At 36.0% G+C, this 20,329-nt stretch overlaps 1 protein-coding gene across 2 annotated transcripts in view; it reads right to left on the reverse strand.

Annotated features, from left to right (window-relative positions):
• Positions 1-20,329, reverse strand: part of LOC107749087 (single-stranded DNA-binding protein 3-like) — an 87,973-nt gene that overhangs the window by 19,988 nt on the left and 47,656 nt on the right. The window contains exons 5-6 of one of the 2 annotated variants that reach the window (XM_016564135.1): positions 7,673-7,762; positions 1,210-1,293 (exon numbers count right to left, since the gene is read on the reverse strand). In XM_016564135.1, the coding sequence (XP_016419621.1) occupies positions 1,210-1,293; positions 7,673-7,762 (174 nt within the window). The remainder of the gene's footprint in view (positions 1-1,209; positions 1,294-7,672; positions 7,763-20,329) is intronic. The other variant, XM_016564136.1, reaches the window with a different exon arrangement.

Below are 20,329 nucleotides of genomic sequence, written 5' to 3' on the forward strand. Positions count from 1 at the left end.
ATCGTGCAGCCCTAATATATATATATATATATATATATATTCAATCTAAAAATTACATTTTTTTTTTCATCATTATCATTACAAACCTCTATGACTTTCTTTTTCTGTGCATCACAAAAGTAGATATTCTGAATACTGTGCTGGCTGCTCCTTTCCATACAATTTTAATGAATGCAGAACGAAGCTTTCAAGCACCAAAAAGGTGATAGTAAAGACATGAATGTATATTAATAGTTAATAATAGCAGTAAAGACAATAATGTTACAGAACAATTCAAAAGGTTTCAAATAAATGCTATTCTTTTGAATTTTCTATTCAACAAAAAATCCTGAAAAGTCTCAAGAATCAGACCGGCCCAATTCATGAACAAATTATTCAGTCCAGTTTTATGAACTAGATTAACTGATTCTTTGAAAAGATCAGATTTAAGTCAAGTCACCTTTGATTTTTAAAGCACTTTATACAGTAGTATACTTCACAGTATTAAAAAGGAAAGTAATAGAATCGATGCAAACTTCAAAAACTGAGGCAAATCCAAATTCTGTTATAAAGCAGCTGCTGCAAGACAATAGTGTCAGATTCAAAAGGATTTATTCATGAATCAGATATTGGTATTTCTTTTATGAACATGGGCAGATATTAAGATTTTGAGTCAATAACTACTTAATTGCTATATATTTTTTTCTTAATCAAATCTAAAGTCAGAATACTTCAAATATAACAAAAGAGTCAAATGGCTCACTTTTGTCATACTTCTACTTCTATGTTGCTTGTTTGTTCTTTTTTAAACTTCAGTCCCATTTTATTACAATTCTATGGAAATATTGGCCAGCAAAATGTCTACTTTTGTGATCCACAGATAGAAAGTCACACTGATTTAGAACAACATGAAACATGAAACTGAAATTAACTTTCATTTTTGACTTAAATATCCCATTAAATATGGAATCATCCCTGACTAAAGTCCATAGGATGGCCAAGTAAAACTCTGCAACTAGTTCTTGGAATGTGTTTCTATGTCTGTGTAAAGGAAGAGGACTTGCAGAGAATTATAAATAACCATGTAATTTACACCATTCATCTTGCCCAAGTGAGTTGCTGCTAGTGTCACCAACAGTTCTCATGTGTGCAAGTGTGACCGTGTGTATACCAAGTGTGCGAGCAAGGACACGGTGTGTATGTGTGTGTGAGGGTTGCTGTGTGTCTTACCTGGCCGTGTGGTCCCATCATGGGGTTGCTGGTATTGTGTGGGGGAGGCTGTGCGTGTGGTGACGGCTGCGAGCCGGGAGGCCCCTTTAAGAGAGAAGAGGGAGATGAGAGATGCACAGACGGCCTTCCAGTGAGGCCTGCTGCTGCCGAAGCCCTTGCACAAAGTAACACACACAACTAACACTCAAGACACAAACTCACTCACACTCATTCACTAGGTACTAAATACTGGTGAGGAAATCCAAAGCTAGTGTGTAGGGTTCAATGAAAAATGGAATAGTTTTATGAGAATCAAACAACCGTTACTGCAAGCAGTAAGTTCTCGACAAAACATGGCACAATTCTATAGATTAACTTCATCATTTTGAAGAAAAATGTCTGCAAATTCATATTTTAGGCTAAAAAAGTTATAACACCAACCCATACAAGCTCAACAGCACCAAGGGACATTGAACAATCATAACAGAAAATCCTAATCACTACAAATGTGGATGTACTAATATCTAAACATTGACAACTAGGTAATTATTTTCATATAACTGATATATTTTACTCTAAATATTTTATATTTAAAATGTTTTAATATAGATGACAAAATTGTGTTATTTTGTAAAGCATAAAGTAAAATATAACAATAAAAATTGAATTAAAAAATAAGTTCACTAAAATATAAAATGCAAAAAAAATTTAAGAATCACAACATTATAATGTAAGTATGAAAAATGAATATTCATTCTGAGACTTGCTAGAGGTTACATTTAAGTTATTAAATGATTAGTTAAAATGTGTACAAATATAACATTAAGGAGAATGAGAATCCAAAATTCAATATTGACCAATACCACTAAATCAAATAAAAGATTGCATTAGGTTTAAAAAAGAATGTACACAAGTTTTAATAAAGAAAAACAACAAAGATCATTTTAGCAAACGCATAGCAAGGCCCTTGTACTATGATGACAAGTTTTGCATGAGCAAACGCCACACACATTTTCTTCATAAGTAAAATTAGTTTAGAACGCATCGCTGTTCGTGCACATTACGTGCTGCGGAAATATTTCCACGAAATGTGTCACATTAAACCCATTAAACTCTTTACTCCATATAACTACTGCACAGAGCTTCCATTAGTGTTCATTAATGATCAACAGGCCATTGAGCTCAAGTCCAAAACGGTTCTGTAAGGAACATGAGACTATATGACTAATAACTAACAAACAACAAAGGAGCTTAGCTTCTTTTCCTCTCCCTCCCTGAACAACAAGCCTGAATGCGTAACATATGGCATTATGGGTCCTGTGCATCTATATTAGTGTCCCTACAGAAGTGTTCATCCAATCACGGCCACACTGCAGTCCTGCCTCATTGGGGAAGGATCTCAAAACAGCGATATATATAAAAATCACTTCCAACACCTTTGAGAAGATAATAACCTGCCACTTACTGGCATGGCTATCAACAGAGAGCCCTTCAATCTCCATTCTCAGGCTCTAAAGGGGCAGTTAGTTTGACAGAATTCATACACTCTGAGCAGGACAGCTGCAATAGCTCTTCTCGACCACTCGGGAGCAGTGTTAACAAAGCAACAGTGCAACAATATTTATTTGTGAACGTCTTTACTATTTGACTATACAGTAAACATATGCATACACTTCTATGCTAAACACACTGATGTCAATGGATCGTCTTTGAAGTTCAGTGACTAAACAAAAGAAGAGAAAAATCTTATGAGGGAGGCAGCAGAAGAGGCTGTTTCAGTAGTTTTTTCACCGCCCTGTGGAGTCTGTATATGTGGCTGTGACCCGCACTTATTACCGCCTCTTGACCTTTGGCCAGTGCTCAGACCTCAGACAAGCCCTCCCGCTGGTTTCAGAGCGGCTGAGGAAACCATCCATCCAGCACAACCGGAAATCTCCTCGCTGATGATCAGAACTGCCACACAGACCGCAGCTGCAGAACAACACAGCTGCCCAGGGTGCAACACTGACCCACCCACGCCAACAAAAATAACACAACTGAAAGAGATACAGCACAGTCAGAGTCTGACATGTGGCCTATAGCAGTTAGTAAAGATGCTCTGATACAGAAATGCAGCTGGCCACTTTTTTCAGTACAGATTTATTTTTTCTCTACCGTCTGTATGAATAAAAGTGGCCAAAAGGCACAAAATATGCTAAAGAATTAAAAAGGTCAGTCATTAAAAATTCAGTCATCATTTACTTATCTTCATGTCGATACAAATCTTTATGACTTACTTTCTTCTGCAGAATACAAAAGAAGATATTTTGAGGAATGTTGGTAACTAAACTTCTTCGGGCCCCATTGACTTCCTGTTTCATTTTTGTCCACACAATGGAGGTCAGTGGGAACCCGAAACTATTTGGTTACCAACATTCTTCAAAATCTCTTCTTATCTTCAAAGTATCTTCTTAAAGTCAATGGGAACTGAAACTCTTTGGTTACCAAAATTCTTCAAAATATCTTCTTATAGAAGTCAATGGGAAGAGAAACTGTTGGTTAGCAGCATTCTTCAAAATATCTTCTTAAAGTAAATGGGAACCAAAATTGTTTGGTAACCAACATTCTTCAAAATATCTCCTTATAGATGTCAATGGGACTTGAAACTGTTTGGTTAGCAACATTCTTCAAAATATCTTTTATGGAAGTCAACAGGAATGGAAACTGATTACCGATGTTCTTGAAAATTTCTTCTTTTATGTTCTGCAGAAGAAAAGTAAGTCTTACAGGTTTGGAACGACATGAGGGTGAGTAAATGATGAAAATTTTTTGGGTGGACTATCCCCTTAAGCATTGCTAGGTTGATTTAATTGCATGGGACAACATTCATTTAGTGATACAAGCAGCCTGTTTATAAACACATGCATGAATTATGTGCACCGATAAACACTTACAGCTTAGGTAAGGACTTTTTGAGCTGTTTTTTTGGAGATTTTTGTTTCCTATTTAACCGTGACCCGTCTCTGACCTCCCTGTGAGAGAGGATCGCTGCGGGGTCTGGCATGAGAGCTGCTCCACTGACTGTCCCAGAAACCATGCGCCGATACAACAGGAATACATGAGCGTGTGTGTGTGTGTGTGTATGTGTGTGTGTGTGTGAGAGAGAGAGAGAGAGAGTGTTTTCCCTGGCTGTCTGCCTTTTTGAGAGTGGGTCTGAGGGAAGGATTAGAGGGGTCTAGGGATGCTCAAGGCCTCTTTAACTCACAGTAGCACTGAGGTCATGACTGTTCATTACACCTCATCACACACAGCAGTGGTAGCGCTCACTCTGCTGCTTGCTGTCTGCCTTTCTCTGCTAAATAATCTTGGTCCTTCACTAACACCCATTCACTTCCACTACACCTGACTTCCTACACAATAAAAGCAGGGGTATTGGTGACCAATGACCATATTGGCAAATATCTGCATTTTTCTATTATCCTGACTGGTGTGATTAGAAAGATATTGGAAGCAGACGATACCACAACTTGTTCTTTACATAAATTTTTACATATTCATATATGGAAAATCTGGAGTTCAAAATCAAATTTAAACCTGTTAATAAAAAGAAGAAAGAGTATAATGTCTTGAAAAAAGTCTCATGCTCAGTAAAACAGTAATATCTTCATATTAAAATACATTTTCTATTCTAATTATATTCTAAAATGTAATTTATTCCTGTGATGGCAAAGCTGAATTTTCAGCCACCATTACTAAAGACTTCAGTATCACATGATCCTTCAGAAATCATTCTAATATGCTGATTTGGTGCTCAAGAAACATTTCTTTTTATCAATGTTAAAAACAGCTGCTTATTTTTTTTCCCAGTTTAAAGCATTTATTTGAAAAATGTTAAAATTGTTTTTAACATTATAAAATGTCTTCAGCTGAATTTAATTCCTGCTGAATAAAAGTATTAATTTCTTTGAAAACAAAGATAATCTTACCCACCCCAAAGTTGTGAATGAATGTGTTCATTCAATCAAAAAAACTTGAAAGTATTTTTAATACTTTTAGACTTCAGATTTATATTGTACACCATTGTACTTTAAAAATGGTACATAACTAAAAAATATGGTATTACTGTGGTAAAGCCCCCCCCCCCCAAAAAAAAATACTAACAAATAGTATCATAGTATTTTTTGGTAAAATGATTTCTTCTAATATTAAATTGTTTTGATTCCTAATTTTACAAGAATCATATAAAATCCTAGATTGAAGTACTGTTATTTAATCAACAGACACCATCGTACAGATCATAATCTCAGCTATTATATCTGTTATTACAAAAGATGTATCAGCAGTATGAGCTAAAATTTCTATACTGTGCATCTCTCCTAAACCGATGAATGAACCAAAACCCACACATTCCTGGTCTCTCAATGATGTGGTAGAAACTAATCTCAGGAGCAGCAATCACACACACACACACACACACACACACACGCCAGAACACCTCACACCTCTTCTCTCTCTCCCTCAGCACTGAGCTGATATAAATAGCACTCCTCTGCTTCTCCAAAAGATCTCCTCCGCACCTCTCCCTCCTTCTCCTCAAACCTTTCCCCTATATTGCTCTCCTAACCCTTCCCTCCCCATACAGCAGAGATTCCAGACAGCGGTCCTCCCTCAGCTCTGCCTTATCACTAACACTGCCAAATGCCAGGCCTGTCCATCACTGAGCAAACGCTCCACCACCCCCGCTGCATCATGGGAAGGGCTGTGGATGTGTACAAGCATGTTTGATAATGAGGCTCCGCATGTCCGTGCTTGTATGTAAGTGGTTGTGAGGTTTCATGTAAACACACAGAAATGGAAATTAAAAAGCTCTTAATCACAATAAATAATCTAAATCTCCACCTCATGACACAGAGGAAATTGATGAAAAACTGATATCTGAGCACGTTATAATTAATATCACCATTACTAGTGCTCATACTGAAGATTAGAGATTTGAAGAAACCACTAATAATTAGCGATGCACCAATATTCAAATACTGGCTGTCACCAATAAGTTGTTAATTATTTTCATCTTATGACCGATAGCATATAAATGGGCAATATTAAAATTCTACAAAAATTCTGTACGAATATATAAAATATTTTCTCAAATAAGCTACAAATAAAAACGCATCTTAATAAAAGCATAAATGCTACAGTCTTGTTTTTTTAAGCATCACAACATTGTAATGTACAGTGTGAAAATTCATATTCATTTTGAGATTTGCTAAAGATTATTATTAGTGTTTTTAAAGATAAACTTTAGGTTAGATGATGACAGCAAAGGGAATCTAAACATAACAATAAGAGAAATCACCATACATCATTAATTATCCTAAATCAGCCAATCCCGTTAAATACAATTTTTTTTTTAAAAACCCTCTAGAATTGGTGATAGCATGGTACGTATGGCAACTCGAATCGAGTGGCTTGAGAAGAACTTTTAATCTGGCGAACGATAAAACGGGCAAATAAATGAGAATGAAGGGAGGGACCATATCTAGGGAACAGAAAATCATAAAGACTTGACTTATTTTGACTTGTGCCAACAAGTAACCACCTAGCAACCATTAAAAACACTCAGAACTCCTTAGCAACTGCAAAGCAACGCCATAGCATAACGGCAGCAATATTTCCACAGGAGAGCACCACTCGGATTTTCTTCAGAACAAATCAAATCTAGTTTAACTTCAATGTCGCAGTATAGACACTATTGATAAAGAAGACTGATCTGTTTCCACAGGCCATCCACTTAAAATGGCTTAAGAAACTGATCAGAGAGAGAAAATTGTAAATGTCCACATCGCATTTAACAAGTATAACACCTTCATGAACACAACACGGCCTGCAGTATGGAATGAATAAAGCTGCAAGCAGATGGATAGAGGTATGATAAAGAAAGAGGAGAAAGCTTAGCAAGGAAGAAAGAAATGCAACAAAATATTTTAAAGAGGTACAAAGTCATTCAGAAGCACATAAAGAGTGAAAATCCCATTCATTCATTTTCTCTCTCTCAGAGTCACAGTTAAATGTTTTGTAACACAGTTAATTGATAATCAGCAGCAACTGTTTCCATTGATTCGTTATGGGAGCCGTATTACAGAAACATCCAAACTCCAGATATTAGCTGTTTAGTAACTATTGGGGTCTCAATAACTTGAGATAGGAAGTGTAATACAGCTCCAGAAATGTAACTAGAGCTACTTTCCACTAACACTTAATGCTCTGAGCCTCCATCTTACCAGTGAGGAATAATACTGTGTGGAAAAAACAGAAGTTCAGAATGATCTCACACAGACAGCAGAGCTCCAGGCTGCCGTCAAGCCGCCCACAGCCACAGACAGACCCACCAGCAGCCCACGCGCACACAGAACGAGAGAGAGTGAATGAACGAATGGAGCGCAGGTGTGACAGGGTGATGAATGGAAAAGAAGGCAAGGAAGAGAATGAAACCAGCTGTGCTTACCTGAAAGAAACCAGGGGGCATGGGTCCGCCCGGCATGCCGTCATTGGGGGGCATGTTGCCCATTACGGGGCTGGGGGCTGCTGCTGCACTCTGGGAAACAGACAAGAGAACAAGTTAGTACAGATATTAGACAACCCTAATACAATACTAATATTACACCAATGCTACTTTGATTTCGACGTGACATGATTTATAGTGCATTGTTTGGTTCATCAATAACAATATGGCATCAAAACACAGACTTTTCAAAACCTGATGCTGATATTTGGGTTATGAGTGTTATGCAGTACATTTACATGTCTCCATCATGTACTCATACATTGTTTAAAAATTTTAAATGCAGAATTTGTAAAGATGAAAATCATATTAGTTCATTTTTTATCACAATCGCCATTTTTGACGTCTAGCATTAAAAACTAGCATTTATATTAAATTTCTTTTTCATTTTCTCTTCCAAATGTTTTAAACAAAAACTTGAAAGAGAATATTGTTTTAATTTGTAAATAAAATTACAGCGATTCATTTATTTTTATAGCTTATAATTTTGATCAAATAATACATTTAGTTTAAATAATATTTACATAAAATAAAATAAAAATTATTGACATTAATTATTCTCAATGCTAATAAATAGTAATGCTGCCAAACAATGAATCGTGATTAATCACATCCAAAATAAAGATTTTTGTTTACATAATATGTGTGTTTACTGTGTATATTTATTATGTATATTTAAATATAAGCACATGCATATATATATTTAAGAAAAATATGTTATGTTTATATATTAAATATAGTAAATATTTTAAATATATATACTGTATATAAATATACACAGCACACAGACATATATTATGTAAACAAAATACTTATTTTGGATGCGATTAATCGCGATTAATCATTTGACAGCACTAATATATCGATTATTTCATAGATTTTATATGGAATATATATATGTTTTATGGAATATCAAATATATTCTGCTCTTTTTAATTTTCAATTCATCAAAGAATCCTGAAAAAAAGAAAGATCACACTTTTCACAATAAAAAAATTTGCACAAAGCTAAAAATTCAGCTTTGCCATCATAGCAATACATGCCATTTTAAAATATATTTATTAAATGCTTACGGAACAGAAAACAGAAACGTTATTTTAAATTATAATAATATTTATTGCATTTGTCAATCAAGTGAACGCTTTTAGGACAATGTTATTTACCCATGACACTAATAAAACAAACAAATATGGCAGGAGAAGAAATAAAACAACAGCTTTTCTATAGTATTAAGCCTCAAATGTCAACTAAACATCGGATTGGTTTCTTCTTTAAATTATAAAAAAGTAAAAATATGAATGGTATTATAATGTCATACTAAAACTAAAATTAAAATAATGGGAAAAACCCTTAAGATAACATGTAGAAAGAAAAAAACGCATCTTAAGCACGCAGAATAACATAAGTGGACTTTGAACGATTAATTGCCGCTTTGAACGATTATGTAATTGTGGCATCCATAATTGTAATCGCGATTAGAAATTTGATTAATTGTGCAGCCCTATGACAAATGCTTTAACAACAGTTGAGCAGACACAATACAACTCAGACTATAAAGAAACAGAATAGCAGAATTTGCTATCGCAGTTTGTGTAATTACCGCAAACAAAGCTTTTAGCTGTACAACTTCGCTACACGGCTTTAAAACAGAGCAGAATGCTAAGTATCAGTGTGCATTTACACAAGTAAAATCACTCTCGGTAAACCCGCACATTCAACTCAAAGAGTGTTAACACGAGATGTTTATTTGCATCAGAAAAATGCCTGCTTGTGTATCTGTGTACATACTTCCCCTGGTAAAAAGGGGCATAAAACAAGCAAACAGAGCGAGAGGAGCCTCAAGTGGAATCTCCTGAGCTAGTGGAACGCTTTGAGACTGGGGCCCCTTTCCTCCGTTGGCCCCGTTCCCTCTTTCAAACCTCTTTAACAGTCTGCTGCTGCTGGGGGCTTGTGTGCTTGCCAGTCTGCTCTGTTCTACCGGAGAGAGAGAAGATGGAAGGAGACGAGGCGCATTGTGCGAGTCTGTGTATGTGTGAGTGAAAACGAGAGGAAAAGAGACTAAACAAGGAGGGAAAGGGGGGAAGATAAAGGAGAAAGTAAGAAAAAGAGAAAGAGAAGGAGGATTAAAGAGCAAGAGCTGGCAGTCGGCTCACACACTCCCTCCCCCTGCTGTAACTCAAACCTCTCTACAGCCGCCGTACAAACAGCTACGCCACCTCTGACCTCAAACACACACAATATGCTAATACACACATACACAAACTCACACAGTCTCTCTCTCACACACGCATGACCCAAGGGGTCAGTGGGTGGAGCTTATTGAGAACTACTCCTCCCATTTACTCCTGAAACACAAACACTGGGAAAGGCTGATTTATGGAATACTCAAAGATTTTGCTGCTGATATAAAATGAAGCAACATTATAATGCGCTTTTTATCTTGCAATTAAGTCTCCTACCAATTAAGTCTACTTTAACAATCGCTCATTTGTTGTGCATTGCGCAAATATGATGTTGTCATATAATAACTTCAAGTAGCAAAACAGCTTCGAAAGTTGCTGTGTTTGATTCATTTCTATGAAGCAGTTCGAATAATTCTAATTAAATTGGCCATTTAAATGAATCAAACTGAATCAATTCAAAACTATGATTCAGTGATTCAATTGCACCATGATTCAGATGTTAACAGAAGTCCCTGCAATATATTAAATATTGAAAATGATTTTGCTGGCAATATAACATTAAGCAACATTGTGATGATTTTAATGTGCTTTATATTAGGCCATTACGTTTTTTTAAAGACTGTGTCATTAGACTAGTTTCACAATTCCTCCTTGTCTTGTTTCTCAAAAGCATGACAGTGCTAAGACAGCAATTCAAGCTTCAATAGAAAAAACGCTATTAGATTTGGCAAGTTTGATTCATTTTTGTGAATTACTTCAACCTGCCATTTTCAATTAATTAAATAAACACTATGATTCACTGATTTGTTTGCATCTTTCATCTTTCAATAACGTTAAAGTCGGATGAAATGAAAATTCACTCTAACTTGTGGTGAAACGACAGACTTCTCTCTGTTAAATTATGTCAGACATCTCCTATTATTTAGTTCACTTAAACTCCATCCCTTTCTTACAAACAACTACAAGCTCACGTTCAGATCTGCCTCCATCCAAAAATAACCAATAAACTAAACCAAGTCCCACTAATAACTCTTTATAACTGGATGTACATAAAAAAAAAAATGGAAGAAAAAAAATCAGTTGCTACTTCCGTTAAATTGCGACTTTTAAATTAAATTGCAAAAAATACAATTAGATTTAGCAAGTTTAATTATATCTGTAAATTTGTTCTTTTTAATTCAAAACTATGATTTGTTTGCAATGTCACTCAAAAATGTCAACAGAAGTCCACAGTCAGCAGAAAAGTGTCACACTTTTCTTCACTTAAATAAAAAAATTAAATATTCTTGTAGGTAAGGAGTGTTGATCTTTTTTAGCTGTAGTTTACCTATAAAATACACATTTTTGAAAATACATGGCAATAATAAAGAACTCAAAAAATATCAACAAAAAAAAAACTTTGACAAAAGGTTGAAAAACATCAAGATATAATCTTCTCAGCTTATATCGTCTAGCCGTAATACACACAAACACACTCAAGAGGCAGGCAAGAAGGAAGACTGAGGTAGAGTTTGCTCTTAAATACACACATTGTGATACTGGCGGCTGGTACTGATCCAATACTCAGGGGAGGTGAGTGTCTGTGAACAGGGTCTGGTTCATTGTTCCACCCTGAGATCTGTGGCTCTTATAGAGCTGTTATACAGCATCACCCACTGTGCCACACACACGCACGCTTGGTCCCCCCTTGCCAACCCAATTCACGGTACGTCAAATACAGGTGCGTTGCACATCCATTCCGATGAACTGAGAAATAGCACAGATCGCTTGACGGAGAGTGAAACTCTGAAGCACTCAGTCAGTGTGTTCGGCGAGTGAAAATATATCTGTGCTAAACTTATACTTAGCGTCCAACTCACACACTGGCGAGTAAAATCTGAGAATTTATTAGCCAGTGGCTAATATTAGACATCATTTAGTCGCCCAGAGTGAAGATTAGTCGCATATGCGAGTGATTTACTCGCAATGTAGAGGGTTGATATTAGTGCTGTCAAACGTGCTGTATGCGTATTAGTGCTGATTAATCGCGATTAATCGTATCCAAAATAAGGTTTTGTTTACATAATATGTATACTGTGTATACTTATTATATATATACACACACACACACACATACAGTATATTTTAAAAATATTTACATGTATTTATTTACATACATGCATTTATATTCATATAATTTATATTATATATAAATATATTTAATATATAAACATAACATATTTATCTGAAATACATACTGTACATTCATGTGTGTATTTATATATACATAATAAATATACACAGTACACACACAAATATAATGGAAACAAAAACTTTTATTTTTGATGCGATTAATCGAGATTAATCATTTGACAGCACTAATATATATATAAATACAAATATATATAATAATTTATATATTTTGTATTTAAATATAATTACATATAATTACATATATCATACATACAGTGTTAAGATTTATTTATTCTACTCAACCCTAATTTTAGAATAACATTGTTTTCCTTCTCACATACTGATTGGTGATTGGAGACCAAAATTACATTACAAAATAAATTTTTGACTTAAGAAGTTCAATCCAGTACTTTGAGGTAAAATACTGCAATATTTTGAAGTTGCATGTAAATACTAGAGTTTAAAAAGGGGGGAAAACTGTAATAAAATAACTATATACAATAAATAAAAAATAATAATCTGCATTTCACAGAATATCATGGTGTTAACCATCATAGTAGTGTCCAAAAATGATGGTGTTGCTATGGCACCATGTCCAAAAACATCAAAGAACGGTAATACCTGTTTTTTTTTTAATACCATGACACATTATGGTTTATTTATACATTTTTTGTGTCCTCAGGTTTCTTTGCAAACCAGTTACACACCACACTCCCACTCACAAACAAACAGCTCTTAAGAAACGAAGCTTGATAAAAACACCACCAAGGCTGCTTCTCTCATTCATTTACATTTCAAGCTGAAGTTCAGTCAATTAAAATTTCACATATCTAAATGTTATCGGGCCGAGTAGCGGGACCTGTGGCATCCCTGAATGACTTGCTCCTGTAAATACACTCTTCTTTGAGGACGGACCTCTAAGCGGCTGTACAGGTTATTAAAAATTATTCAGCGGGCAGAATGCAAAGCAGGAGGTGAGGATCGGACCCTTCAGCTCGGTCCAGCGTCCTGAACCTTTCCACATCTCCTCCTCTCCAAATCACTCCTGATGGCATTCATATCCCAGCTTTTCTCTTAGTCCCGTGCGTCTCTCTTCCCTTTTGCTCTGTTCCCATCTCTCTCGTACTCTCCTGTGCAGCTGTAGTTGAGTCTATAAAGATTAGCTGGAGAGACCTGCATGCATAATCAAGCTGCAGACAGATGTGTCGTTAACTGAATGGGAGAAGTGCGTGTGTAAGAAGGTGTGAAGGAAAGTGAAGTGAAAGTCGGTCGTGAGGTGAGGATAGTCCACTAACTAAAACGTATCCAAGCATTGAGCAACCAGAACCTTAAATCTGTCCCTATGTATGTGAACTATGTGGGCCTAAAACCGGTTTCTACAGGTCATCTGTGCTAAAAATGTATTGGTGTAATGTTCCTTCTTTAGTCTGTTTAAAATGTTTGTTTGTGGATAGAAGTCACACTTGTAGCACCATGGCAATAAGAACAATAGTGCAATAAAGACAAATTTGTAATAGAATTAATGAGGAGGGGGGTAATACGGGTTGCCAGGTCTGCATAACAAAACCACCCCCAATTGCAATCATGGCCAAAACTATCCCAGTCGCATTCATCAAAATCGCAATAAAATCATATAACATTATAAAAGTAGCCCGATTCTGTGGGAAAACCGCAGACTTGGCAACACTGGGGGCAAATTAATGAGAGGCACTAAACTAACATTAAATAACAATAAGCAATACATATGTTACAATATTTATTACATTTTCTGTATCATTAGTTAATAAAACTAAAATTAACTAAAATCATATTTACAAATGCAACTTCTGATTTTAATAATGTTTTAGTAAACTAAGATGAATAAAGTATTTTTCACTGTTAATTCGTGTTAACTCATTTAGTTACATTTAATAACATTTATAATAAATAAATATGTATTATTTATTTATAAAAATACATAAATGAACATAACATACACACACTGTAATTACATACAATGCTTTTCAAACTCATATTTTGTATGAGTTTGTGTTGTTATATTTCGTGTTGTTGCTGCACTATGGTAAAACCCAGGGAAAAAAAGAAAGAAAAGGGAAAAAGTAGCATTAACACTAACAACTAGTGACCAAATTCCTATAACTTGTGGATGTCCTTTAAAATATTTTAAAGGCTGAGAAAGACACCATCATCATCTTTACCGCTTTCATGTTCATCAGCACAAATACAATCCTCGCCAGCTTTGTCAAATGGAAGCACATGCATCCCATACTGACGATCTTCTACAAAACGGTCGCTGACATATTACTTTATAATGTGATAACTGGACTAGTGACAGCAGGTTAACCAAAGCTGTCTTTCAGAGCCAAAGCACGTTCATCGGGTCATTACGTTCAGTTCAGACCTGCGGCCTGGAAACTGTTTTAACGCAAACACACCGATACCCCCGAGCGTGTCCGTTCACATGAGCCGCACATGCCGGTGAGCGCTGACCCACTCCACAGATAAGACACGGAGATAAACACCTGTGTGGGAAAACACACAGCAGATCCGTCTCAGCAAACTTAACTCCGGCGCTGTGAACTACTGCTAATGAGGCTAACGTGCTGAAGTACTCTAACAGAACGAGAGAGAGAGAGAGAGAGAGAGAGAGAGCGAGAGAGAGAGAGAAAGAAAGAGGTGAAAGCCAGGCCTTGTAGCCTTTCATTAGGCCGGTGACAGCCCCACAGGGAGAATACTGTGTCACAGACCTCTGTGAAACAAAAGAAATGAGGAGACAGAAACGGCTGCCAAGACCACACTGCTAATTGGAGATAATTAATGCCATTAATTAGGCACTGAGAAGGAGGGAGGGGTGGGGAGAGAAGCAGTTATGCAGAAGAGAAACCGGAGAGGGACAGAGAACAGTACAGGGAGAGCACCGAGGAGTTTCTGGTGTGCGCTCACAGTGTCCGATTCCTCTGTGACCCGGGTAAGAGGGGGTCGACGACACCTTGGAAAATCCGCAATGCAAAATGAGGCAGTGCACTTTTAAACTCGTAGTTTCGGGGAGAGTTACAGGCAATGCCCCAGCTAAAAGATACAAAGCAGGACTGCAAGAAAGCATACTATCTACAGTAACACTGGAACTTGCTCCCTTAATCCACAGGCAACACTTGATGAATTTTCTACTGTGGATGTAATGTGAACTGCACCAACTGACACATAGATATGAATGGGGTTAAAACTCAAATAAAATACAGTTTCACATTTTTTGATAATTGTAATAATAATTTTTTTAATAATTTAATATATTTTTTAATAATTTAATAATAAATATACACTTCAAAGGTTTCATTCAAAGTTTTAAGGTTAGATTTTTTTTAACTTGCACACCAATGATGCATTTTTAAAGGGGTCCTATTATGCTTTTTCACTTTTTCAACTTTAGTTAGTCTGTAATGTTGCTGTTTGAGCATAAAAATAGTATGAGAGCCTGTTCTAGTACACCCCCAAAACAAAATCAAGACTTTGTAAAAGTGCATAATAGGACCCCTTTAATCAAAAATACAGTAAAAACAGCAATACTGTTATATATTTCTACAATTAAAAATAACTGTTTTTAATTTAAATATATCTTAAAATGCAATTTTTTTTTATTAAAAAGAGTTGTGTTGCTTAACACATTTGTGGAATTTTTTTTAATCAATTTCATACATAAATAAAAGTTTAAATTTCTTTAAAAACAAACCCAAGATTCTGAACGGTAGTGTGTGATAAATGATCCATAATCAGCATTTTAAGTAAATATAAATAACTTTTATAAATAAGATCCATGCAGTGAACAAACCTGCCATCATTTTAAAGGTTTTAATACTAAAATGTAATTTATTAAATAATAAAAAAATGAATAAAAGTGCATGCAAACAAACTGGACAAAAACCTATAAATATCAGATAAAAAGTTAAAATACTGGATTTGTGCACTTTTCTGTGTAAATGCACTTAATAGATCCACTCATGCGATTTATGTAGATAATATTAAATCAAATAACAGTGCCAAAAAAGAAGAAACCCTACTCAACTGCTCTCAATATCTTTTTACTTCACTAACTGAAAATGTGAAAAAATATCTAATTAACTGAGAAGGCTAAATGTCACTATTATGATTAAATTTTTTAAAATATTTATATCAAGATTTAACTTTCATAATGAAATAAATGAGCATGTTCAACAACTGCATCATCACAGTATTATTTCACAAGCATTTAAATTAACTACTAAAATTTTGGTATAGTGATACCCTATGCCATACTGAACCAAGGTATGACTGTGTCACTGTGAGAGGTAGAGAAAGGGAAGAAAAAGACAATAAACAAACAAAAATAAATCACTTTTTTTGCGATGGGATATTCTTCACCCATTCACTCACCACTGGCACAGTTGGCTGATACACGTTGTCAACTGGTAGAGATTTTCTCTACACTTGCTCACTTCAGCCTTGCTTGAACTTCGATGACCTCTCTATGACCAAATAATTTGGACAGGCACATGTTTCGAGCGCCCGGTTTTGGTGCAGAACCTCCTGCGTGCTCCGAGCAAGCTTTCCACTAATGTCCTCAGCAGGATGCGAGCACACAGGTCAGATAAACAACCGGCCACAACATCTCTTAATCCAGTGTAAAGCCGGATCTCAACCCGTAAAGAGTGCAAGAGGCTCAGAGGATGGGCTGACAGGACAGCAGACACAAACATCTCAAGCTTTACAGAAGCTACTGGTGGTCTATGAAAATAGGTAATATTTAGCGCTAAAAGCGACAGGGGGCTCTCTGCAGCAAATACACTTCCCTGCCTTTTAATTTCATGTAGTATGACCTGCCTGTAAATAAATTAAATTACCTCATTACTTGATATAATGGAATTATATTACTAAATAAAATAATTAATCAACAAGATTTATTTAAAGAGACAGTTCATCCAAAAATCAAACTTCTGTCATCATTTACTCACCCTCAAGTTATTTTTTTGTGAAACCCTGTATATGTAACGGAATACATGTAACGGCGTTACGTAATCAGTAGGGATGCACCGATACCACTTTTTCCAGTACTCGCCCGATACCGATACTTTTATTTTAGGTACTTGCCGATACCGAGTACCGATACCAATATTTTTATTGCATTTGTAAATTTTTTTAATATTGGCATATTCTTTTGTGTTCTATAGAAGAAAGTCAGTGAGAATGACATGAGGGTGAGTAACTAAAGACTGAGTAACTTCATTTTTGGGTGAGCAATCCCATAATTTCTTCACAAAAATTATTTGAGAACAACCATGTGGTGTTTAAATCTGCGTTGGCCCTGATCAGATGCTGCAGATAAAGAGCGTGGAGTCGAATAAAGTTGTCAGGGCTTCCTCTCGGCAGCTGGCAGCTTGCGAACAGGCACTTGCATGTCATTGGGGCAACCAGCACCAGCGTCTCCATGAATAAATAACTACACACCTCAAAATATCCCTGCAGGCCATGCCACACACCACAGCACATACAGCTTTATCACTCTCTCAATGTCATGGAATTTCATCCCTCTCTCTCTCTCGCTCTCCTCCGCTGTGCTGGTGCGTGTGAGACAGCGTTACACAACAAGAGGCAAAAGTGTGTGTTTGAGTGTGTTGTAGGGTGTGTTCGGCATTAACTATACATTTAGAGTGATCTCTGTTTTCCTTTAGATGTTTAACCCCTCCCCTACCGTCGACGGTCCTTTTCCATCCAACTTCTGCATCTGATTTCAGGTATAGCTCATGCACGCACACTGTGAATGTTTAAAGGAACTTCCATGTCATTTGTAATCATGTCTATGCTGACATACTGCCATTACAGGGTACGGTTGCTAGATGCACAAAGCTACAGATCCTTTAGCAGCGTATTTTCAATACAACATACAAAAACATTTTCCCATTATGTGAAACATCTAATGTCATTATAAAAGCATGTTCTTAAGAATCATCATGGAAAACCAGTAAGCCTCAAAGTATACCAGGAAACTTTGCCTTTACTAAATTTTACCATAACCATGGTTACTGCCACAACACCAATATTACATTTATTTCACTTGGGAACCATGATAAATGTGTATGGAATCTCAGTACAAGAAGCTTTATGAATTTTTTGGAGATTTTATTAATTATATTAAATTTCAGTGGTGACTATTCAGTGGTTCTTGACGGCTTAATATTTATACATTTAAGATTTTAAGATCTCATCAAAAAAAGTCAGAGTTTGTTTTCTACTTTTTGACATGCGTTATGAATATTTTACATAATAAAAATAAAAACAACAATGAAAACAACAAAACAGAACCAATAAAGCAGAAAAGTGTTCATATTATATTATATTATATTATATTATATTATATCATTCAACCATCAGTTTGAGGTAAGTATGATTTGATTTTTTTTTTTAAATGATAAAAAGTGACAGTTAAGACTTACACTGTTAGAAAAATGTATATTTCAAATAAATGTTGTTCTTTCTATTCATTAAAGAATCATCACAAAAAACTGTTTTCAACCTTGATCATAATAAGACATGTTTCTTGAACACCATTCAGCATATTTAAATGATTTCAGAAGGATTGCATTTAAACTGTAATAATATTTTCACAAAACGACTGTTTTTACTGCATATTTTGATCAAATAAATGCATCCCTGGTGACCATAAGAGACTTCCTTTAAACATTAAAAAATCTTACCAACCCCAAACTTTTGAACAGTGTCATATATTTGTTAATAAGAAATAATAACAGTCTATCTCTCCCAAATTTAATTATAACAACTCTAACAATAACATCTGCCAGAAACAATGGTTACCATGTTATATTTTTAAAAAGGTCATGACGACTTAAAAATAATACAACACAATAACACAATATAATACAAACAATGACAGTGCAAACCTCCAGACATCAGACTGACCTAGAACCAGAGACTTTAAGACCCCGGAGAGAGTTGTACCCCCAACACACTCTCTTACACACACACACACACACACACATACACACCCTAAGAAAATTTCAAGCTCTCCCCCTCCCCCTTCCTGCTCTATGCTAATTCTGTGAGTGAACGCACAGGCCACCAAGCCCCAAGAGAAGGAATAGTGTCGCTTGCCTCTACCCTTCCCTCTCTTCCTCCCTCCCCACTATTGAACACCACCCCCCCGTCCCCCCCGCCCTTTACCAATAGGGGATGGGTGTCAGCAGCTTGCCGAAGCTGTTGCCATGGAGACGGGTCCTGTCTACACTCTGTCCCCCAGGCATCCCAGATCAAGAAGGCAGAGGGGGGAAAGAGAGAGATAAAAGAGTGAGAAAAGAAAGAAAGAAAGAGTGTGTGAAAAACAGAGAGTAAGAAGGAAAGAAGAAACTGTGTAAGAGAGAGAACTCAGTTGAGAAAAGAATTATATAGGTATGGCCAATATTTGGCTAATTTGGGCTTACCGACTTGGCCAATTAAGTAAGACACTACTCCTGACTTTGTCAATGCATAATGCACATTTCCTGCTAATATTTTAGTAAACTAGAGTAAATACTGAGTAAAATAAATGGTAATAATGTGATTATATATATATATATATAGTTTGCTTTGATAAATTTCTAAATGCAATAAGCTCAACAGGACTTAACAGGATGATCATTATTACCATTTCACGGTTTATTTTAAGATAATGATCTGCTGATTGAACATTATCCTGCCTATATACCACACCAACTTATCAAATAAATAAATAAATGGATATTAAATATTAATTTTGAGCTTTTATTATGCAGGAATAAAAAGACTGTAGAGTGATACAACAGACTAGCACAGCTATTTAGCCAATCGGCTGGTCAATTAGCATCAACCATTAGTAAGAAAATCCAACTCTGCCACAAATGACGGAAAGGAAATGAGACAGCAAAACACGCTAGTGACGGAAGAGTGTCATCGTAAAATATCATTAGTGCTCCAGTCCAGCCAGATCACATATCAACGCTGTCATGCTGTCAAACATGGCATAGCTTGATTGGCTTGCACCCTGCAAACTTGTGCGCTCTCACTCCAGAAGTTCAATTTCCAGTAGCTAACAGAAGTCAGTTGCGAGAACAAAAGGGGGTTTCCTGCTCTGGCTTAAGGGGGCGATATGTCATAACAGGACATGAGAGATGTCACTTTAAACTCTGAAACACACGAAACGAGAACACAGGAGGAGGAGGAGGAGGAGGAGGAGGAGGAGGAG

This window comes from Sinocyclocheilus rhinocerous, unplaced genomic scaffold (genome assembly GCF_001515625.1).
Source record: "Sinocyclocheilus rhinocerous isolate Xijiao unplaced genomic scaffold, SAMN03320098_v1.1 scaffold919, whole genome shotgun sequence".
Lineage (NCBI taxonomy): Eukaryota > Metazoa > Chordata > Actinopteri > Cypriniformes > Cyprinidae > Sinocyclocheilus > Sinocyclocheilus rhinocerous.